Source organism: Phyllobates terribilis, unplaced genomic scaffold (assembly GCF_046119375.1).
Source record: "Phyllobates terribilis strain yellow unplaced genomic scaffold, ASM4611937v1 Scaffold_82__1_contigs__length_6685932, whole genome shotgun sequence".
NCBI classification, from domain to species: Eukaryota; Metazoa; Chordata; class Amphibia; order Anura; family Dendrobatidae; genus Phyllobates; species Phyllobates terribilis.
In genome coordinates, this window is record NW_027362842.1 from 4,389,903 (window position 1) to 4,413,886 (window position 23,984).

General features: G+C 46.2%; 1 protein-coding gene across 1 annotated transcript in view; it reads right to left on the minus strand.

The window, feature by feature from the left end:
* Positions 1-2,869: 2,869 nt before the first annotated feature.
* LOC141197274 (vomeronasal type-2 receptor 26-like) overlaps positions 2,870-23,984 on the minus strand; it is a 597,524-nt gene continuing 576,409 nt past the window's right edge. Inside the window, exons 6-8 of the mRNA XM_073662662.1 lie at positions 19,834-20,076; positions 18,622-18,745; positions 2,870-3,771 (exon numbers count right to left, since the gene is read on the minus strand). Of these exons, the coding sequence (XP_073518763.1) occupies positions 2,870-3,771; positions 18,622-18,745; positions 19,834-20,076 (1,269 nt within the window). The remainder of the gene's footprint in view (positions 3,772-18,621; positions 18,746-19,833; positions 20,077-23,984) is intronic.

Genomic DNA, 23,984 nt, shown 5'->3' on the forward strand with positions numbered 1-23,984 from the left:
AATGAGGCCTGGTTTCAGGACCAGGCTATAAGCACAAAGAATCTAGATTCTGAAAGATGGACTTCTGGCTGGAGCACAATATTAGTTTAACAGATCTAAATGCTGAAATGTGGTCTGGTTCGAGAACCACGCTATTAGCACAAAGAATTTAGATTCTGAAATGTGGTTTCCTGGCTGTAGCACAATATTAGCACAAAAGATCTAAATGCTGAAATGTGGCCTGGTTTCAGGACCACGCTATTAGCACAAATAATTTATATTCTGAAATGTGGACTCCTTGCTTGAGTACAATATTAGCACAAAAGAATTAAAAGCTGAAATGTGGCTTGGTTTCTGGTCACAGTTTAAACCGAAAGAATTTAGATTATTAAATGTGGACTCCTGGATAGAGAATAAATATTAGCAAAAAAGATTGTTATGCTGAAATGTGGCCTTGTTCCAGGACCAAGCTATTAGCACAAAGAATTTAGACTCTGAAATGTGGACTCCTGGTTGGAGCACAATAATAGCACAAAGGTATTAAAAGCTGAAATGTGGCCTATTTTCACGACCAGGCTATTAGCACAAAGAATTTACATTTTTAAATGTGGAATCCTGGCTAGAGGAAAAATATTAGCACCAAAGATTTATATGTTCAAATGTGGCCTGGTTTCAGGACCATGCTATTATCACAAAAAAAATAGATCAATAAATGTGAACTCCTAGCCGGAGCACAATATAAACACAAAAGAATAAAAATCTGAAATGTGGCCTTGTTTTAGGACCAAGCTATTAGCTGAAAGAATTTAGATTATTAAATGTGGAGTCCTAGCTCGATCACAATATTAGCACAAAATAATTTAAAGCTGAGATATGGCCTTGTTTCACGACCAAGCTATTAGCTGAAAGAATTTAGATTCTAAAATATGGACTCCTTTTCTGGAGCACAATATTAGCACAAAAGTATTAAAAGCAGAAATGTGGTCTGATTTCAGGACCATGTTATTAACACTAAAAAATTTAGATTCCGAAATGTGGTCTCCTAGCTGGAGCACACTATTAGTACAAAAGAACTAAAAGCTGAAATGTGACCTGGTTTCAGGACCATGCTATTAGCACAAAGAATTTAGATTCTGAAATGTGGACTCCTAGCTGGAGCACAATATTAGCACAAAAGTATTTAATACTGAAATGTGGCGTGTTTTCAGGACTACAGTATTAGCACAAATAATTTAGATTTTTAAATGTGGACTCCTAGATAGAACAAAAATATTAGCACAAATGATTTATATGTTGAAATGTGGCCTTGGTTTCTGTACCACTCTATGAGAACAAATAATTTAGATTCTGAAATGTGGACTCCTGGCTTTATTACAATAGCATCTCACAAGATTTTTATGCTGAAATGTGTCTGGTTTCAGGACCATGCTATTAGCACAAAGAATTTAGATTCTGAAATGTGAAGTCCTCACTGGAGCCCATTTTTATCACAATGGAATTAAAATCTGAAATGTGGCCTGGCTACAGGACTATGCTATTAGCACAAAAAATTTAGATTCTGAAATGTTGACTCAAGGTTTTAGTACATTATTATCACAAAAAAATGTATGTGCTGTAATGTGGCCTGGTTTCTGTACTATGCTATTAGCACAAAGAATTTAGATTCTGAAATGTGGACTGCTGGCTGGAGTACAATATTAGGACAAAATAATTATTTGCTGAAATGTGGCCTGGTGTCTGAACCACACAATTAGCGTAAATGATTGATCTGCTGGAAGGTCGATTTCACAGTCACACAGGGATCCTATCTATGTGAACTAGCTGACTGACAATCAGCCGCCTAGATAACTGTCTGACTATCCAGTAGCAGCAGCAGAAGCAGCCTCTCTATGCTTTTACACTAACAAAATGATGTCAAAACACTCTTTATATGGAGAGGGACATGTGACTTTGGCAGCCAAAGATACAAGACTTCGTGTCTGGACACTCCCTCATCAAACACACCCCCTGCTCGTCATACAGCACCACTATCCTAGAAAAGTCCTAACAAAAGCATTAGTGATCATTTATAGAATTTTGACGATTTTGAGGAAAATGCTTGGGGATCCGAACTCGAATCCTAATATGCAATGTTCGTGCCCACTTTGAGATTGGCGAATGTTTACCGAACAAGTTCGCTCATCTCTACTCACAAGATTAATGTATGTAAGAATTGTGAAGGTGATATCAAAGGCGGTTGCTATGTTACATGGCACTTGGCCTGTTAAGATGATTTTGATTGAAATAGCCTTTGATTTCAGTAAATGTGACCTCTTAATGCTACATACTCAAATGACCATTTTCAATTCTTTACAACCTATGAAATATTTGGAAACTCTGTTGTGCAGAAAAATTTTCCGCACTTTGAGATATGTTAGATTGTAAAAAATACTGTTATCATTGGGAAGTTTGGCCAATAAAATGTAATTTATCCTTTAACGGTCAATGATGTGAACATTATATGACTCATCTGCATCCACCATTTAGGAAAAACAGAGAAAAATACCATTTGTGTAATAATTTGGAACTTAAAGGGAAGTATTAAGACTTTTGTTTCTTAAAGAATTAATACTTTTGCAGGATTTTTGCCTTAAACACCCATGGACGTAGCCTTTTTCAATGACACACAATAGGACTCAGAAAAGAAGGAACACCACACGGGCTTTGTAGCACAGTTTTTCACAAATAGCACTACACAATGTGTTGATAAATTATAACATCTAGGTCACATGTGGGGTGCATAGAAACTGAATCATTATCTAATCATGCTTATATTTATTTGTACGTGATACCAATATAAGATAAAAAGTCCATTTTATTAACAGTGTTCTATGTGTAATCCATACACGAATTAATGTTTTTCCAGGAATTGTCTTCTACTGTTCATCTCTGGCCTCATGATAATATTGTAGCATTTGGGGAAGAATATGCAGCCCAATATCCCAATTTCTGAGGCCAATATAGAGAATATCTGTACCATGACCATGTTCTTCCCATTACTGCTCAGATACGCTGGGATAGCACAGATCCAGACACTGCAGAAGAGCAGCATGCTGAAGGTGATGTACTTGGCCTCATTATAGATATCAGGTAATGTCCTCACCATGAAAGCCAGAACAAAGCTCACAGCGGCTAGAAACCCCATATAACCCAACATAAAGTAAAAGGCCATGACAGAACCTTCATTACATTGAATGATGATCTTCCCTGGATAAGTGTCCATGTCCATCTCCTGAAATGGAGGATAAACCGACAACCAAATAACGCCATTCAGAAACTGAACGAAGGAGCAGATCAGGACTACAGAATTGGGCAGTGTCACCCCCATCCATCTCCTCCAGGAGCTTCCAGGTCTGGTGGCTTTGAAAGCAATGGAAACCATGATAGACTTGGCCAGGATGGAAGACACCGCAACAGTGAAGGTGACTCCAGTGGAGATTTGTCGTAGCATGCAGGTTGTGTCATTGGGGCGACCAATGAACAGGAACACACAAAATAAACTCATCTTGAGGGACAGAAGAAGAATGAAGCTGATGTTCCGATTGTTGGCTTTTACTATAGGAGTGTCCAAGAAGAAAATGAAAATCCCTGATACATGGATAGTAATGATAAAAAAAAGTTCAGACATGGAGGAAAAAACTGCTGCCATTACATCCTGCTCATATGACAGATACTCTATTATTTTTGGAATACACTCATCTTTTTCTTCATTTGGCCATTTCTCATCAGGACACTTGTGGCAGATTTCACTATCTGGAAATAATAGAAGGAACGTACATGTATTTCGATTGCACGGCTCATCTTGAAACTTATAAAAGTAACTGTAATGATGGTACCAGTCATTATAAATTCATTTAAAGATACCAAATCATACTTGTTTTGTCTAGGTAGATAATCATTGTAATCTTACTAAAAAGGTTGTACACCATTGATGACATTTTTTTTTATTTAGAGGCATGTATTTGGGACTAAAAATCATTTTTTGCTGCCTGTCCATTGGATTTTTTAGAGCTAGACTCTACTGTTGCTGCTGGGGCTGTCATTGCTGACTCTACATTGCCAAACATCTCCTTGTATGCCCAAACGTAATTCTCTATTATGTGGCTATTGCTGCTAAAGGAACCACACATTTTATGCATTGTGATATGAGTATATTGTATGGTTGATGCAAAACTTACTCCCGTGAGGGTCCAAAAATATCAAATAGCTCAGAAAATAGAGCTAATATGTTGAAAGGCTTGTTGGCAACAAGCCATTACCTCTTCGCTTTGCTCCTGCTCTATAAAAAAGAGATCATTTTTCGAAGGCTTGATAAAAAGCCTTTGTACTTATTTGCGTATTTTGAGAACAGTAAATATGTTTCAGATAATTTAAAAGGGATTAAGTCAAAATTAATGGTGTCCTCAATACTGAGAAATACAGGCTGATACTTCTCCGTCATGCACTACAATAAGGGAAACTTTTACTCAGCTCCAAATTTATTCTACAGCAGGACAACAACCCGAAAGATACCGCTAATATCTATAAGAACTATATTCAGAATAAATCAGGCCTGGAAGTAATGTGTTAGGTGTCAGGCTTTTGCTTGATCTTAAATGGGTTCAGAGCCATCTGAGGATTCTGTGGTCTCCCATTCAGGTCCAGCTGGGGCTGATGTTGCACAGCATTTTCTTCGGTCCCAACGCCTAGCTAGTGCATGTGATACTCGGGTTGTATCTCAGGTGTTTGTGCCTAGCACTATGAAGTATAGGTTGCGGAGGGAGTCGGGGCTCCGGCAGCCTAAGTCCGAGATGCGCCGCACTGAGTATGCCCATGACATGGCGGACCGTGATTGGTGGTTCAGGAACCAGCTGATCCGGTGACCTGGCACCGCCTGATTGGTCATGGGTGTCGTCACCAATGGTGCGACAGTGGGACAGGGCTTAATCTTTAAAAGGCCTGCCCACAAACATGGTGGCACGCTCTGATCATTTGAACTAGTTGTTTGGTTGTGCACGCATATCTCCAGAGCTCCTCTAAGAGCCATATTGAGCGGGTCGGCTCCGTCCGGTAGCATGCCGGCTGAGTGCACGAGTACCTGGCGGAAATCACTCCCGCACACTAGCATCTTCTCCTTAGCGTCGCGCCTGTATCGTAGACAGGGCTACTGCTCCTAGTCCGTTCACACGTCTCCCTGCGGTTCTTGGAGATTGCGTGAACCGCTTTCGCGCCATTCCCCATAGCGTAGCGCCTGTATCAAAGACAGGGCTGCTGCTTCTCCCACGGTCGCACGTCTCCCTGCGGTTCTTGGAGATTGTGCGAACCGTCTTACCCTTTCCGTGTGCATTAACACGAAGGGCTAAGATAGTTTATAGGTGCGTCGCCGGTCGCTCTCCCTCCGTGCAGTTAACGGAGATAGAGCGTACCGCTTTACCCGTTCCTGTGTGAAGTAACACGGAAGGGTTTAACATCTTAGTTGTCGTTTGCCTTTCCACCCGGAAAGTGTTCGGCAGCAGCCCTCCAGGCTGCATCGCGGACCCCGGGGTCGGTTGCGTTCCATTAAAATTAAGTTGTCTGCAACCGCCCTCCTAACAGTATCTGAGCGCCAGGGTCTTGCCGAACATGGCCGACAATCAGCAGCTGCAGCGCTATATACAGCGACTTGAGGCCAGACTTAAGTCTCTGGAGCAAGCTGTCCCGGTCGCTGATATTACTGCAGTAGCTACCCAGGCGGCTTCTCTAGCAGCCAATATGATTAACTCGGCCGCGGTGAATACTGCAACCACTGCAAGTGCCCCATTACCCCGATTTGCTCTCCCGGAAAAATTTTCTGGGGACAGTAAAGCCTGCAGGGGTTTTATTAATTTATGCTCCATTCACTTGGAGATGATGGAGGCACGGTTCCCCTCCGAAAGAGCTAAAGTGGGTTATGTCATCTCATTACTCACCCACAGGGCTCTGGAGTGGGCTACTCCACTGTGGGAGCGGAATGACCCGGTAGTAACTATTGCAGGTTTTTTCCTTAGAACCCTAAAGAGTGTTTTCCTGGGGCCTCTGGTCACGCATGATATGGCCCTTAAACTGCTTGCGTTGATCCAGGGTTCGGCCACCGCCAGTCACTATGCCATCCAGTTCAAAACCTTAGCGGCTGAACTGGATTGGTCTGAGCGGTCGCTTATTCCTGTGTTTTGGAGGGGGCTGGCTGGGCATGTGAAAAATGCTCTATTTACCAGGGAGATTCCAACCTCTCTGGAGGAGTTAATCTCCCTAGCTAACCGAATAGATTTGCGTCATGCAGAACATAAGTTTGAGCTGGAGGTCCCTGGACCTCAGTATTGTTTGGCACCATCGTTTTCCAGACCCATTTCCAAACCCGCGGCTCCAGACCCTGAGCCTGAGGCTATGGACATATCCCGGACTGTCTCTAGCCCCTCTCGTCCCCGACCTGTACATCTCTTGGAGTGTCCCATTAATAAGGGTTCCAAGCAGTCGGGAGAACGAGTGGGTTTAACCACCGTTGGAGTAGGTGCGTTAGACTCTGGGGCGCTTTCCTCTAAATTATTATGTAAGGTGACATTGTCCTTCGGCACAGCCACGGTTGCTGCCAAGGCCGGGGTGGATTCTGGTGCCGACGACAATCTTTTGTCACTCACATTTGCCCAGAGGCATGCCATCCCTATGGAGTCTCTGCCAAAGCCCATGAACATCAGGGTGGTCAACGGTTCTCGGCTGGACACACAGATTACTCATCAGACAGTTCCCCTCACCATGTCGTTCCTTCAGGGTCACCGGGAGGTTACCTCCTTCCTTATTATACCCGGGGGATTAGATGAGGTGCTATTGGGTCTTCCATGGCTACGTACTCATGCTCCACACATTGATTGGAGTACGGGGAGGATTTCTTCCTGGGGAAAGAATTGTGTGTTCCAATGTATGATACCAGTCTCTCAGAGGGTAGCCTCGGAGCCTTCTACTAATTTGACCCCTGGCACAGATTCTTTGTCTTTCCCCGAGACTCAGGTCTCGTCAGTTTATGTCGAAAAGAATTCCCCGATAGACCTTTTGTCCCAGTCCATGAATATGGCTAGGGACGATGACGAGCCCAGTCTTACTCTTCCCCCTAGGAGGATGTTCGTTCCTCCTAATCTACAAAAGGAGGTGCTCTCCTAGGCTCATGCCCCTAAGATCGGAGGTCATTTTGGGGTCAAATGTACCACTAAGTTCCTTCAACGGTCGTATTGGTGGCCCCGGTGGCGCCAGGACGTTATGGAACATATTCTAGCGTGTGCCATCTGTGCGAGAGATAGATCTTTCTGTCGAAGTCCAGCTGGACATTGCCACTCGTTATTTGTGGCGGACTCCACAGATAGTGAGTCGGTTGACACTTCTTGTCGTACCGCTCCCGTGTTCTATGCGGGCGACAGAGTGTGGCTCACGGCTCGCAAAAATAAAGTACGAAGGGAATCTTCTAACTTTGCCCCCCGCTCTACTGGTCCTTTTAAAATTTTGGCCTGAGTAGAGTGTCAAGTGGAGGAGGATGTTAAAGGGGGGAATAATGTTAGGCATCGGGCATTTACTGGATCTGAAATGGGTTCAGAGCCATCTGAGGATTCTGTGGTCTCCCATTCAGGTCCAGCAAGGGCTGATGTTGCACAGCATTTCCTTTGGTCCCAACGCCTAGCTAGTGCTCGAGATACTCGGGTTGTATCTTGGGTGTTTGTGCCTAGCACTATGAAGTATAGGTTGCAGAGGGAGTCGGGGCTCCGGCAGCCTAAGTCCGAGATGCGCCACACTGAGCATGTCCGTGACATGGCGGACCGTGATTGGTGGTTCAGGAACCAGCTGATCCGGTGACCTGGCACTGCCTGATTGGTCACGGGTGTCGTCACCAATGGTGCGACAGTGGGGCAGGGCTTAATCTTTAAAAGGCCACAAACATGGCGGCGCGCTCAGATCATTTGAGCTGGTTGTTTGGTTGTGCACGCATATCTCCAGAGCTCCTCTAAGAGCCATATTGAGTGGGTCGGCTCCGTCCGGTAGCACGCCGGCTGAGTGCACGAGTACCTGGCGGAAATCACTCCCGCACACTAGCGTCAGCGTAGCGCCTGTATCGTAGACAGGGCTACTGCTCCTAGTCCGGTCACACGTCTCCCTGCGGTTCTTGGAGATTGTGTGAGCCACTTTAGCGCCATTCCCCATAGCGTAGCGCCTGTATCAAAGACAGGGCTGCTGCTTCTCCCACGGTCGCACGTCTCCCTGCGGTTTTTGGAGATTGTGTGAACTGTCTTACCCTTTCCGTGTGCATTAACATGAAGGGCTAAGATAGTTTATAGGTGTGTCGCCGGTCGCTCTCCCTCCATGCAGTTAGCGGAGATAGAGCGTACCGCTTTACCCGTTCCTGTGTGAAGTAACACGGAAGGGTTTAACATCTTAGTTGTCGCTTGCCTTTACACCCAGAAAGTGTTCGGCAGCAGCCCTCCAGGCTGCATCGCGGACCCCGGGGTCAGTTGCGTTCCATTAAAATTAAGTTGTCTGCAACCGCCCTCCTAACATAATGTAAGTAATCACAGAGGATCTGTGATTAGCTCTCCAAGTTGTTTGAAACAACCTCCTTGCCGAGTGGCTTCAAAAACTGTGTTCAAGCGTGCCTAGACAAAATGTGTGCTTTGATGCTGTTTTGATGGCAAATAGTAGTCACACAAAGAACTATTGTGATTTAGATTTCTTTTTTTTTACTCACTTTGTATTTTGTTAATTGATAATAAATAGTGTTGAGCATTCCGATACTGAAATATCGGGTATCGGCCGATATTCGCGGTATCGGAATTCCGATACTTAATTCCGATACTATTGCAATATCGTATACCGGAATCGGAAGTTCCCATAATGCAATGAGACATTTTCATTTTATTCAGCCAATGAGGATCCTAAGAAGTGTGGGCACATCCTGTTAGGCATGTAGGCATCTTAACTAATGGCATGGCTGTGATTGGCTGCTGAAATGATGTCATGATGCACTATAAAAGCCACCGCCGCCATTTTGAGCTCACTCTGCTGTGAATTCAGTTAGGGATAGGACGCTGTTGTTCTGAGGGACAGTTTTAGCTACCTATTTGCTCTATACTGCTTTACCCAAGCTACTTTCTAAATCACTGTGCCTTGCAGTGCTAGTGCACAGTTCCCTGTGCTGTTCACCGCTATCTGCAAGGTCTGTGTGTGTGAGTGCAGCTCACCCTGTAGTGTGTGCTTCAGCCAAGTCTGGTTGTAGTGCACTCAGTGTGTGTCACTGCCTCATACATTGTCCTTTTTTGCCAATTCATAATTTTTCCTGATATCTCCTATTAGTGTGGTGGTTCCATCTGTATTCAGCTAAATTGGTTCCAAACACACTATATAGGAGTAGATAGAGAAATTTTTTTCCGTCTTGCAGCACTAGTGCACAGTGCTCTGCATCTGTACTGTTCACCGCTGTCTGCAAGGTCTGGTGTGTGAGTGCAGCTCACCCTGTAGTGTGTGCTTCAACCCCGTCTGGTTGTAGTGCACTCAGTGTGTGTCACTGCCTCATACATTGTCCTTTATTGCCAATTCATAATTTTTCCTGATATCTCCTATTAGTGTGGTGGTTCCATCTGTATTCAGCTAAATTGGTTCCAAACACACTATATAGGAGTAGATAGAGAAATTTTTTTCCGTCTTGCAGCACTAGTGCACAGTGCTCTGCATCTGTACTGTTCACCGCTGTCTGCAAGGTCTGGTGTGTGAGTGCAGCTCACCCTGTAGTGTGTGCTTCAACCCCGTCTGGTTGTAGTGCACTCAGTGTGTGTCACTGCCTCATACATTGTCCTTTATTGCCAATTCATAATTTTTCCTGATATCTCCTATTAGTGTGGTGGTTCCATCTGTATTCAGCTAAATTGGTTCCAAACACACTATATAGGAGTAGATAGAGAATTTTTTTTCCGTCTTGCAGCACTAGTGCACAGTGCTCTGCATCTGTACTGTTCACCGCTGTCTGCAAGGTCTGGTGTGTGAGTGCAGCTCACCCTGTAGTGTGTGCTTCAACCCCGTCTGGTTGTAGTGCACTCAGTGTGTGTCACTGCCTCATACATTGTCCTTTATTGCCAATTCATAATTTTTCCTGATATCTCCTATTAGTGTGGTGGTTCCATCCATATTCAGCTAAATTGATTCCAAACACACTATATAGGAGTAGATAGAGGAGCCTTTCTGCAGCATTGGGCCCTGCAGCCCCAGCCAGATTAGTATTAGCCTATTTTTTGCAGCCTCATCTATTGCATTGTAGGTTACCTTCCTACATTGTAATAGCTACAAAAAGTTTGTGATACTATCGTTATTACATCTTTAGGCACATCCAGTGTCTTTTTGTGACAAAAAAAACCTAAATAAAGTTCACCAAACACTCCACTTTACAGTTGTGTAGGCCACATTAGCTCATATTAAAGTCTAGTCCACACTTTATAAAATTAGTGTTTCTTATACCTGTTAGCAGCTGTTCAGGAATAAGCACACTAAGCCCTTAGTACTTTTCTGCCTATCTTTATCAGTCTACCAAGATGAAGAAGGCAGGGAGTAAGGCATGTGGTCGTGGTCGTGGGCGTGGGCGTGGAGTTTCTGCAGGGAGAGGACGTGAGGATTCTGTGCCTGCAGGGAGAGGACGTGGGGATTCTGTGCCTGCTGCGGGCACCAGTGACTCAGCATCCCCCAGTTTTACCAGGGAACAGTCCTTTATGCGCAGCTTTGTAGGAGCTAGCCGTACCCCACTGCTGCGCGAGGACCAAATTGAAGCCGTTGTCGGATGGATGGCAGCTAACGCATCGACTTCAATTAGTTCCAGATCCTCTCAGGTCCTGAGCACTGAAGAGCACCCATCTGTCTCTTCACCACCTGCCAAATTGCCCAGGCAGTCAGAGAGCCCTGGACAGGAGCCATCTCTACTTCTGTTCTCTGAATCTCTTGGCTTGGAAAGAGGGGGCCAGCCAAGCAGAATTCGAGAATTTGAAGAAGAGGTAGTATGCAGTGATGCGCAACCGTTTTGTCTCTCTGAATCTGAAGAGGCGGGTGGGCCAGTGCCTATGGTCAGCAGCACACCTCAGTACGCATCTGATGATGAGACTCAGGTGCCACTTTCTGGTGCGTACTGTGCTGTCGAGACTACCCAGGAGAAGCAGTTGTTTGAAGAGGGTGGTGTAGATGATGAGGTCCTTGACCCATCATGGCGTGAGGGACAGGAAGGTGGTGGGAGCAGCTCTGAGGAAGAGATTCCCCGAACGGCCCAAAAAGGAGGGAGAGGGAGGGGGCAGACTTGGTGGCCTGTAGCCTCCACTTCGGCACCCATTAGGAGCATGGCTCTTCCAAAATCCAAAGCGGGCGCTCCCAAGACTTGCAGTGCCTGGTCCTTTTTTGACACAGTTGCAGATGACATTTGCTTTGTCAAATGCAAGCTGTGTAATCAGAAGGTGAAAAGAGGGAAAAGTGTCAGCAACCTCAATACCACAAATATGTGGAAACATGTGCGGACCAAGCACGTGGTGGAGTTACACAAACACACTGAAGACCTAGGCCAACCTACAGCGCCACCTACCACCTCTTCAGCTCGTGTTGTAGCCTCTTCCTCCAGCTCACACACAGCTGGTTCGGCTTCCTCACAGGATCGCCATGGAAGAATCTCTGGCACTGTTGTACAGAGACACAGTGTAATTCCACCCACAGCACCACTTTCCCAGTCATCCTCACACTCCCAGGCCAGTCTACAGCCATCGTTAGCACAGGCATGGGAGAAAAGGCGCCCATACTCGGCAAACCACCCCCGAGCACAGGCTCTGAATGCTGGCATTGCTAAACTACTGGCCCTTGAAATGCTATCATTCAGGCTGGTGGAGACTGACACATTCCGTAACTTTATGGCATTGGCAGTCCCACAATACAACGTGCCCAGCCGCTTTTATTTCAGCAGGCAAGCCGTCCCTGCCCTGCAACATCATGTGGAGGGAAAAATTAAACATGCGCTACAAAACGCCGTCAGTAGCAAGGTCCACCTGACCACTGATGCGTGGACCAGTAAGCATGGACAGGGACGATACCTTTCCCTCACTGCCCATTGGGTAAATGTTGTGGAGCCGGGTACAGATCTTGAGAGTGGCGCTGTACGTGTTCTGCCAACTCCAAGGATTGCAGGAATCCAGTCTGTACACATTGACTCCTCCTCATACTCCAGTTCCTCTGAATCAGCGCTGCAGGAGCCGTCACGGTCTACCTCCACATCGACCCGTGAACGGTTACCTGTTATGATGACCGATATGAGCACAGCCGTGGCCAAACGTCAACAGGCCGTATTAAAATTAATTTCTTTGGGGAATCGAAGCCACACAGCGCAGGAGCTCTGGAATGCCATCAAGCAGCAGAGTGACGTGTGGTTTGTGCCAGCGAATCTCCAGCCAGGCATGGTAGTGTGTGACAATGGCCGAAATCTGGTGGCAGCTCTGGGCCTAGGCAACCTCACTCACATCCCATGTCTGGCACATGTGCTCAACTTGGTCGTGCAGAGTTTTTTGAGGGACTATCCGGATCTTGATGCACTGCTTCACAAGGTCCGCATAGAGTGCGCTCACTTGCGGCGTTCCAGCAATGCAAGATCACGCATTGCAGCTCTGCAGCGCCGATTATGTCTTCCGGAACATCGCATCATATGTGACCTACCCACCAGGTGGAATTCAACGTTACATATGTTGGAGAGGTTGTGTGAGCAGCAGGCAGCAGTAATGGAGTACCAGCTGCAGCAGGCGCAAACAAGTCGCAGTGCGCGCCGTTCACACTTCACCACCACTGAGTGGGCCTCTATGAAGGACATTTGCCACGTTTTGCGTGCCTTCGATTATTCCACGCGGATGGCGAGTGCAGATGATGCACTAGTCAGCATGACTATCCCCCTTATCTGCCTGCTTGAAAAAACACTGCAAGCACTAAGGGACGAGGTTTTGGAAGAGGTGGAGGATGAGGAGTCACAAATGCCATCTGCTTCTCTACAGTCTGCGCAACGTGGTTCCTCACAAAGGCCTAGGCAGGGGACACTTTGTGAGGAGGATGAGGAGGAGTCAATGGATGAGGAAGACATCTGTCCAGAGGAGGGAGGTACACAATGCTCTAGTAGTCAGTATCTAGAGCGAGGGTGGGGTGATGCAGAGCAGGCAGAGATCACGCCTCAAGCAGGGGACAGCGTTTCTTGGCCAGTTGGCAGTCTGCAGCACATGGTTGATTTCATGCTGCAGTGCCTCAGAAACGACCGCCGCATCGCCCACATTCTCAACACGGCTGATTATTGGGTGTCCACCCTCCTAGATCCTCGCTACCGGGACAACTTACAAAGCCTCATAACACCATTGAACCGGGAGCGTAAAATGCGGGAGTACCAAGACGCACTGGTGCATTCCATCATGTTCTCCATTCCAACCGAGAGCAGTGCTGCTAGTGCTTTACAAAGCAGCTCAGTGCGTCGAGGCAGTGGAGGAAGCTCTGCACAAAGAGGGAGCAGAAGCAGCGCCTCAGCACAAGGCAAGACCAGTATGGCCGAAATGTGGCAAAGTTTTGTGTCCCCGCCGCCACAAATGTCTACACCATCACAGACAGCTCCAGTCAGCAGGAGGCAACGTTTCCGTCAGATGGTGACAGACTACATGTCTTGCCCTCTTAGTGTACTCCCAGACGGCTCTTCTCCCTTCAAGTTTTGGGTCTGTAAGCTGGATACATGGCCAGAGCTTAGTCAGTATGCACTGGAGGTGCTAGCTTGCCCTGCTGCTAGTGTATTATCGGAACGCGTCTTTAGTGCCGCAGGTGGTGTACTAACAGACCGTCGCATGCGACTATCCTCCGATAACGTTGACCGGCTTACTTTTCTCAAAATGAACAAGGCCTGGATCTCTCATGAATTTGCCAGTCCTCTTCCAGAATAAATAATTGGTTGGCAACAGTATCCAGGTCTCCTGTTCTGTTCATGTTTCTACCACCTGAACTGTAATCCCTGAGCTCCAACACCGCCAGTTGGCGCTCGGAAGTGCCGTCTGCACAGTCAACACTTGCTGCCGTGTTATTGGGGTTCAGTAACGTCAGCTGTTCTCCTGCTGTGCGGACGGCAATTTCTCCTGATTTGTCCACATCCACTGTACTACACATTTTAAAGTTGCTCCAATTACTCCTCTGGCTCCTCTGTTTTCATTCTTATCCCTGGGCTCCAGCACCGCCAGTTGGCGCTCGGAAGTGCTGTCTGCACAGTCAACACTTGCTACCATGTTATTGGGGTTCAGTAACGTCAGCTGTTCCCCTGCTGTGCGGACGGCAATTTCTCCTGCTCTGTCCACATTCTCACTACTACAGATTTTAAAGTTGCTCCAATTACACCTCTGGCTCCTCTGTTTTCAGTATTATCCCTGAGCTCCAACACCGCCAGTTGGCGCACGGAAGTGCCGTCTGCACAGTCAACACTTGCTGCCGTGTTATTGGGGTTCAGTAACGTCAGCTGTTCTCCTGCTGTGCGGACGGCAATTTCTCCTGCTTTGTCCAAATCCACTGTACTACACATTTTAAAGTTGCTCGAATTACACCTCTGGCTCCTCTGTTTTCATTCTTATCCCTGGGCTCCAGCACCGCCAGTTGGCGCTCGGAAGTGCCGTCTGCACAGTCAACACTTGCTGCCGTGTTATTGGGGTTCAGTAACATCAGCTGTTCTCCTGCTGTGCGGACGGCAATTTCTCCTGCTTTGTCCACATCCACTGTACTACACATTTTAAAGTTGCTCGAATTACACCTCTGGCTCCTCTGTTTTCATTCTTATCCCTGGGCTCCAGCACCGCCAGTTGGCGCTCGGAAGTGCCGTCTGCACAGTCAACACTTGCTGCGGTGTTATTGGGGTTCAGTAACGTCAGCTGTTCCCCTGCTGTGTTCACGGCAATTTCTCCTGCTCTGTCCATATTCACTGTGCTACTTATTTAAAACTTGCTCCAATTACACCTCTGGCTCCTCCGTTTTTAGTATTTACCCTGGGCTCCAATACCGCTAGTTGCTGCTCAGAAGTGCCGTCTGCACAGTCAACGCTTGCTCCAGTGTTATTGGGATTCAGTAACGTCAGCTGATCCCCAGCTGTGTGTCCGGCAAATTCTCCTGCTTTGTCCACATCCACTGTAGTACGGATTTAAAACCTCCTCCAAATACACCTCTGGCTCTTCTGTTTTTAGTATTTACCCTGGGCTCCAGCACCGCCAGCTGGTTCTCGGCAGTTCCATTGGCTCTTGTACCTTCTGCCACCCATCCGGGTTCCAGTACCGTCAGCTGGTTCTCGGCAGTGTCTTTGGCACGGGTACTCCCTCCTGCCCAGCCTGGTTCCAGCACGCCAGCTGTTTCCGGGTAGTGTCAACGTCACTTTGCCTCCAATGCGTTGTCCTGTCGTGTTGCGGTCGGGTTAGCCGACTCTATGGTGCCTGCAGTTTAGGTGACTCCTATGTGGGCTGCGGGATCTGGCAATGAAGGCTGGTTCCATAGTGCCAATAGGACAAGCACCCTCTGTAGGACTGTGGGTTTTGGTAACTGCGGCCGGCTCGCGGCCTTGAACTTTTTTTTTACATGGGTACCTTCTGCTACCCATCCGGGTTCCAGTACCGTCAGCTGGTTCTCGGCAGTGCCTTTGGATTAGGTGCCTCCTTCTCGGTATCCAAGTTCCACCAACGTCTGCTGGTCCTTGGTAGTGCTTTCTGGCACAGGTACCTCCTGCTTAGTAACCGAGTTCCAGTAACATCAGCTGGTCCTCGGTAGTTCCATTGGCTCTTGTACCTTCTGCTACCCATCCGGGTTCCAGTACCGTCAGCTGGTCCTCGGTAGTTCCATTTGCTCTTGTATCTTCTGCTACCCATCCGGGTTCCAGTACCGTCAGCTGGTTCTCGGCAGTGTCTTTGGCACGGGTACTCCCTCCTGCCCAGCCTGGTTCCAGCACGCCAGCTGTTTCCGGGTAGTGTCAACGTCACTTTGCCTCCAATGCGTTGTCCTGTCGTGTTGCGGTCGGGTTAGCCGACTCTATGGTGCCTGCAGTTTAGGTGACTCCTATGTGGGCTGCGGGATCTGGCAATGAAGGCTGGTTCCATAGTGCCAATAGGACAAGCACCCTCTGTAGGACTGTGGGTTTTGGTAACTGCGGCCGGCTCGCGGCCTTGAACTTTTTTTTTACATGGGTACCTTCTGCTACCCATCCGGGTTCCAGTACCGTCAGCTGGTTCTCGGCAGTGCCTTTGGATTAGGTGCCTCCTTCTCGGTATCCAAGTTCCACCAACGTCTGCTGGTCCTTGGTAGTGCTTTCTGGCACAGGTACCTCCTGCTTAGTAACCGAGTTCCAGTAACATCAGCTGGTCCTCGGTAGTTCCATTGGCTCTTGTACCTTCTGCTACCCATCCGGGTTCCAGTACCGTCAGCTGGTCCTCGGTAGTTCCATTTGCTCTTGTATCTTCTGCTACCCATCCGGGTTCCAGTACTGTCAGCTGGTCCTCGGTAGTTCCATTTGCTCTTGTATCTTCTGCTACCCATCCGGGTTCCAGTACCGTCAGCTGGTTCTCGGCAGTGCCTTTGGATTAGGTGCCTCCTTCTCGGTATCCAAGTTCCACCAACGTCTGCTGGTCCTTGGTAGTGCTTTCTGGCACAGGTACCTCCTGCTTAGTAACCGAGTTCCAGTAACATCAGCTGGTCCTCGGTAGTTCCATTGGCTCTTGTACCTTCTGCTACCCATCCGGGTTCCAGTAACATCAGCTGGTCCTCGGTAGTTCCATTGGCTCTTGTACCTTCTGCTACCCATCCGGGTTCCAGTACCGTCAGCTGGTTCTCGGCAGTGCCTTTGGATTAGGTGCCTCCTTCTCGGTATCCAAGTTCCACCAACGTCTGCTGGTCCTTGGTAGTGCTTTCTGGCACAGGTACCTCCTGCTTAGTAACCGAGTTCCAGTAACATCAGCTGGTCCTCGGTAGTTCCATTGGCTCTTGTACCTTCTGCTATCCATCCGGGTTCCAGTACCGTCAGCTGGTCCTCGGTAGTTCCTCAGCTTTCTTGTACCTTCTGCTACATTTCCAAGTTCAAGCTTTTTGAAATGGTTCTTGGTAATCACTCTGGATCTCCCTGACGAGGACCCTGAAGACGAGGACCCTGAAGACCAACCCTAAGAAGACGAGGACCCCGAAGACAATGACCCTGAAGACGAGGACCCTGAAGACCACCCCGAAGAAGACGAGGACCCTGAAGACCACCCCGAAGAAGACGAGGACCCCGAAGACGAGGACCCAGAAGACCAACCCGAAGAAGACGAGGACCCCGAAGACGAGGACCCCCGAAGACGACGACCCTGAAGACCACCCCGAAGAAGACCAAGAAGATGACCCTGAAGAAGTTGACCAAGAAGACAAAGAAGAGAAGACAAGCACCCAGATACAGAAAAACAAGAGACAGAAAACCAAGAAGCAGAAATACAAGAAGCTGCAGAACAAAAAGCGGAAGAACATTAAGCATAAGACTAAAAATCAGAGCAAAAGATAATATCTAAATTATAAGCAGAAGATGACTAAGCAGTGTATGGGGGTGAGTCCGTTCCTCCTCGTGGTGCCCCTGGAAAAGACCTGCTGCTGCAGGCCAAACTGAACGCGGACAAATCCTGTTGTAAATCTTTTGTGACGGGCAGAACGAAAGGTGTAATGTCCAACCTTTTATAGATAACAACTACAGGAATGCCTGTCACAAATAAGAATATGATGAAGAAGAAGAATATGAAGAAGATGAAGAAGTAGAATATGAAGAATGTAAAAAAAAGAATAATACGAAGAAGGTGAAGAAGAAGAAGGTGAAGAAGAAGTGGATGAAAAAGATGCTGAGGATGATGAAGGAGAAAGTGTGGGAGAAGTAAAAAAGAAGGTGAAGAGCATGGAAGTAGTGAAACATAAATATCTGACAAAATATAAAAATACTTAACATAGTTAATATTTCCGTAACTCAGAACATAATAAAAAAATATTAATTCCTGCTATTCCATTTGACTGGGCTAAACCTCTATGCCTTTATTGTCTCCCCCACCTCCCCCAATACATTCTACATTATTCTTAGTTGTTTTCCTTCATGTAGAAATAACCTACAAGGAAAGAAAGGGTTTATTTTAATTCCGATATTTATGTCCCATTGACTTGCATTGGTTTCCGGTATCGGAATCGGCGATATCCGATACTTTTTCGGTATCGGTCCGATCCAATCCGATCCGATATTTCCCGATATCGGAAGGTATCGCTCAACACTAATAATAAACAATTAACACTTCTATTTTAATGCCTTCTTACTTTGCAGCATTTTTCCAAACCTTTCTAAAAATTTTTGCACAGTCCTGTACTTGTACAAGTTAATCGTGTCCAACTTTAAACGTCTCTTCTGAATACTTTTCTTAGTAGAAGACAACTCCTTTAACTTTACATATATCCACCATTAACCTCATCTGACAAGTGGATGAACAAACACTGCATTTGTCCAAGTTTCTCCAGCTCCTAAAATAAATTGATTCCATTCATATTGTACATTTGTTATGTGTAGAAGGAGATATTTACCAGATATATTGGATATATATCCTTCTGAACAAGGAATACAATTATAGCAGCATGTGTGGTAGGTTTCTTTTGGAGATCGTCGAGTTCCTGGAAAACAAACTTCAGAACACAAACCTGTAGGAGTCTAAGAAAATAAATATATTTAGCAAATTGTTACTTCCAAACAAGTCGGTTTGAAAGGAATTTGGAGAGCAGTGTGACATCAAAAAAAGCCATAAATGCAAATAACCTCGATAATAAGATCAATACAAAGCTAAGTATTTCTCATAGAAACATCATTATTGATTTACACCCCAAACAAAACAAAAAACAAATATTCAGATGTGAGTAAAACATCTGGTAGATTTGCATCTAGCTAGAAAATCCAACAACAATGAGATGCCAGCGACCGCGTCCAGGTGAAGAAATAATGGAGAGCTTGATATGTAATTTTATGAAAGTTACGGTAACAGCCAAACTTTAGACAGCAAGCTTATACTTCTATATAAAAGGGGACGTATTACTGGGGTCAGATGTACAGTAAAATAAAAAATGGAGACTGATAGAGTGATTACAAGACATGTATGTGAAAAAGGGATTGGAAAAGCTTACCTACACTGGTTGTGCAACAAGTCTACAAAGTACCTAGTTGGTCCAGGAAAATAACAATCTGTATTTGAATACCCCTCATATAAAAGAGATCCCTATATAAAACATGTTAGTGACCCAGACAATTCTCATCTCCAGTATTTTATGCTTTCTTTGGCATTTTAACATTTTTCAACAATGATTATAGTGCATTGCAACACTGCTATAGTCACTGTAACATTGCAGTTACCTTGTAGATATACAATTAAGATCTAAATGCACAATGACTCCAGTACTTTTTTTCATTTTTCCATTTACTTTAAATTCAATTAAAACAGAGAAATATATCTTTTTTTATGTGTCTCAGGGGAACAGCCTTGCCCCCACCTCTTTTAGGAATCTGGCTGCATCGTCCCCTCCGCTCTGTATTATACTGGATACTAAGCCACCGCTGCCAGATGTTACCCAGCAAAATGGAAGAGATCAACAGGAAATAATTTGTCACATTTCTGAGGCTGATTAAAGTGAGGGCAGATTCATCTCCTGTTTATTTCTATCGTTCATTTCTGAGTTTTGTATCCCTTTAAATAATTGTTCAATGTAACTAACTCTCATATTTGCAAAAACTTGGAGCTTTCTTCTCACCTTTCCATGTCGCCATGTTATCATCTCTGGAGATATCGTCAGCTGTTCATCTTCTTGTAGCGATGGATTAAAGCTGCCCACATACGTCCTATAGGGAATATACATTGTATGATTGTCTTGTTTGTATTCTCTTCTTACCCAGTTCACAATCTCTAGATTTTCAGGAAATTCTCCTTTCTCATTGAAGCTAAAGAATTCATTGTACTGATCGTAGAATTTGAATTTTCTGAGAAAACTTTTTATCTAAAAAAATAAAAAAATATTTCACTTAAATCATCAATTCCATTAAAACGCTTGAGATTTCAGCACAGCAGAACAGATAAAAATAAGACAAATAGTAACTACATTTAGGCTGCGTGCCCACTATGCGTTTTTCAAGCGTTTTTTGCCGCGTAATTTCCGCAGCGAAAACGCTTAAAAAATGCTTGGTAATACGTGTCCCATGTTTCGCAATGATAATCCGCATGTGTTGTGCACATTCTGCGGAAATTTCCGCTGCGGATTATCATTGCGGTAAAATGTGCAGCTTGTCCATTAATTTTGCGGACACGCAGTGTAATTGCCGCCATTGACTTGCATTGAAACGCTTGATATCCGCATCATTACATGTGCACACGCGGATATGAAGCAATTCAATGTGCGGATGGTACCCGGGCCTTGAGAAGAGGAGACTCTCATTCAGACCCGGGTACCATGGTACCTGTAAAAAAAGAATTTAAAATGAAAAATAAAGGTTATACTTACCTTCCGATGTCCCCCGGCCTCCTCAACGATGCGCCCGGTCTCTTGTACAGCTTGCGGTGGTGTGACGACCTGACATGATGTCATTTAGTCATGTGACAGGTCACGCGACCACTGACGTCGGCGGTCGCGTGACCTGTCACATGACTCAATTACGTCTTGGCATGTCCTTTTACACAACTGCAAGACACCGGGGAGACCAGACGCATCGGAGAAGGAGACCGGGGGCCATCGGAAGGTAAGTATAATCTTTATTTTTTATTTTTCACCATTCTTATTCTTTTTTTTTTAACTATTACTTGGTCACACTATATAAATCCATGCCGGTTGCATGGATTTATATTGTGTGACCAAGTTGTCAAGCACTTTTCCAAGTGATGCTAAAATCGTTTGGAAAAGCGCTTGGTAACCCGCATGCAGAAATGCATGCAAAAACGCTTGACAAACTCTTCTACCTGGCGAGAAAAATGCATGTAAAATCAGCATGTGTTTTTCCTGCCAGGGAGAAGCGGAAAAAATATGCAGCATTTCTGCATCATGGGCACATAGCCTTAAAGACGCAGTTACTTTGGGTCTTGAGGACACAGCAATTTTGCATTTTTTTTTTACTACTGAGTTCCAAGACTCATAACTGTTTAATTTTTTACTCAAAATAGAAATAAGAATGCTTGTTTTATGCAAGACATTTATGGTGGGCATACATAAACAAGGCAATGAAAGAATACTATTTTGGGGACGTATAATGAGACAGAAAATAATAGCAATTCAACAATTTTCTCAGGTTTTTAACCATCTCAATCATGTGGGAAACTAAATGTATAGATTTTTTCACAATTTTCCAACTATTGTGTAATAAAATACACTGCTCAAAAAAATGAACACTTAAACAACAGAATATAACTCCAAGTAAATCAAACTTTTGTGAAATCAAACTGTCCACTTAGGAAGCAACACTGATTGACAATCTGCTGTTGTGCAAATGGAATAGACAATAGATTATTGATGTTTTGGTCACTTTTGAATGTTGCTTGTGCTTTCACACTCATGGTAGCATGAGACGGACTCTACAACCCATAGAAGTTGCTCAGGTAGTGCAGCTCATCCAGAATGGCACATCAATGCGAGCTGTGGTAAGAAGGTTTGTTGTGTCTGTCAGCGTAGTGTCCAGAGGCTGGAGGCGCTACCAGGAGACAGGCCAGTACACCAGGAGACCTGGAGGGGGCCGTAGGAGGGCAACAACCCAGCAGCAGGACCGCTACCTCCGCCTTTGTGCAAGGAAGAACAGGAGGAGCACTGCCAGAGTCCTGCAAAATGACCACCAGCAGGCCACAAATGTGCATGTGTCTGCACAAACGGTTAGAAACCGACTCCATGAGGGTGGTATGAGGGCTCGACATCCACAGATGGGGGTTGTGCTCACAGACCAACAAGTGCAGGACACTTGGCATTTGCAACGGAACACCAGGATTGGCAAAGTCGCCACTGGTGCCCTGTGCTCTTCACAGATAAAAGCAGGTTCACACTGAGCACATGTGACAGACGTGACAGAGTCTGGAGACGCCGTGGAGAGCGATCTGTGGTTCCCACCTGCAGAACCACTCCTTTATTGAGGGTGTCTTGATAATTGCCAATAATTTCCATCTATTGTCTATTCCATTTGCACAACAGCATGTGAAATTGGTTGTCAATCAGTGTTGCTTCCTAGGTGGACAGTTTGATGTCACAGAAGTTTGATTTACTTGGAGTTATATTCTGTTGTTTAAGTGTTCGCTTTATTTTTTTGAGCAGTGTATATTTAAGTCACTCCTATTGCTGCTTCAGCTACTTTTTTCTAGCCCTAACACTGGCACAGGTGGGAGAACATTGGCACTCTAGAAACAATGGTTGGTCTTCAGTAGAGATGAGCCAACATTTTAATGTTCGGTTCGGAATTGTTCGCCAAATATTTAGACATTTTCCGAATTTATTTGTCGAATGTTTGTCGAACATTTCCGAACGCCATAAGATTCACTGGGGGGACAAATAAAAGCATATACAACACCTTCAAACAGGCCCAAAAGCTGGAAAAACACATCAAATTAGGGGTAGGCACCAGGAAAGTGCCATGAATTGACCTACAGTACAAGTACTATAATTATTATTACTATTACAGCTACATTTATTCTGTGGCGCATTACATGTGAAAAGGCGTCACCCACTGGTACAAGAAGAGAAAGGACCCTGCCTACGAGGGCACACAAACAATCTACAAGGGATGGGTGAGAATACAATAGGTCAGGGTACAGCTAGTCGTGCAGCGGTATGCTGGAGCGAGGGTTACCGCAGATTGTATGTGTTAAGGGTCCGGGTGGTGGATCCTCTGTGCTTTGGTGCAAGGAGGGACCAGAGCGGCATAACTAAGTGCCTACTTGGGCTGACCCAGGTCACACGGCGCCTTAGTCAACTCCGTGAACCAGGGAGGGACCAGGCAGGTGACCCAGGTGCCACTCTTGGGCCGACCTTGTTTGAGAGCAGGCGACTCCAATTGGGTCAGATGACAGGAACTGACCAGTACAGAGGATGAGCATGGCAGGCAGGCTGGCGGGTGGTCCAGGTAGATAAGCAGGCAGGTACAGCTGATAGCCAGACAGGCGCTCCGGGTAGGCAAGCTGGCGGACACGACAGGTTACTTGGCAGGTGCTCCGTGTAGGCAAGCTGGGGAACACGACAGGTTACTTGGCAGGTGCTCCGGGTTGGCAGGCTGGCAGGCACGGCAGGTAACTGCCGGGTGCTACAGGTAGGCAAGCTGGCGGGCACGACATGTTACTTGGCAGGTGCTCTGGGTAGGCAAGCTGGCAGGCATGGCAGGTAACTGGCAGACTGGCGGGCAGAACTATTAGACAGACAGGCAGGCTGGACTGTAAGACAGACTGGCGGACAGGACTGACAGGCAGCGGGACCTGAGGGCTGAAGCAAGTGTTAGCACACGGAACAACAACCTTGCACAGGCATCTGCATTTTGGAGGAGGTGCCTTATAAAGGAGAAGTCCTCCGGCCATTGGCCGGGGACTCTTTAGGACAGCGTGCGCGGCCCCTTTAAGAGAGGGGGGGCGCACGCTCTAAGCACAGTGCCCGGGAAGCTGTGCGTGGTGCACGCCACAGCAGCAGGGGAGCTGGAAGAAGCCGGACCAGGACCGAGGTGATGAGGGGAACGGCGTCTCTGCCTGGCAGGAGGCCGAGACGCCGATGCTACAGTATGCTTGTCACCTTTTCAAGGTTTCCACGGTAGGCGACAGTCTGAAGTGTTGGGGTACAGCGTTACACAGTAGGTGAGATTCATGGGACAAATCTTGTATGCGATTGTGACAAGAAGAGATAAGAGGGTGGTTGAGAAGGAGATCTTGGAAGGATAGGAGGTTGCATGCAGGTAA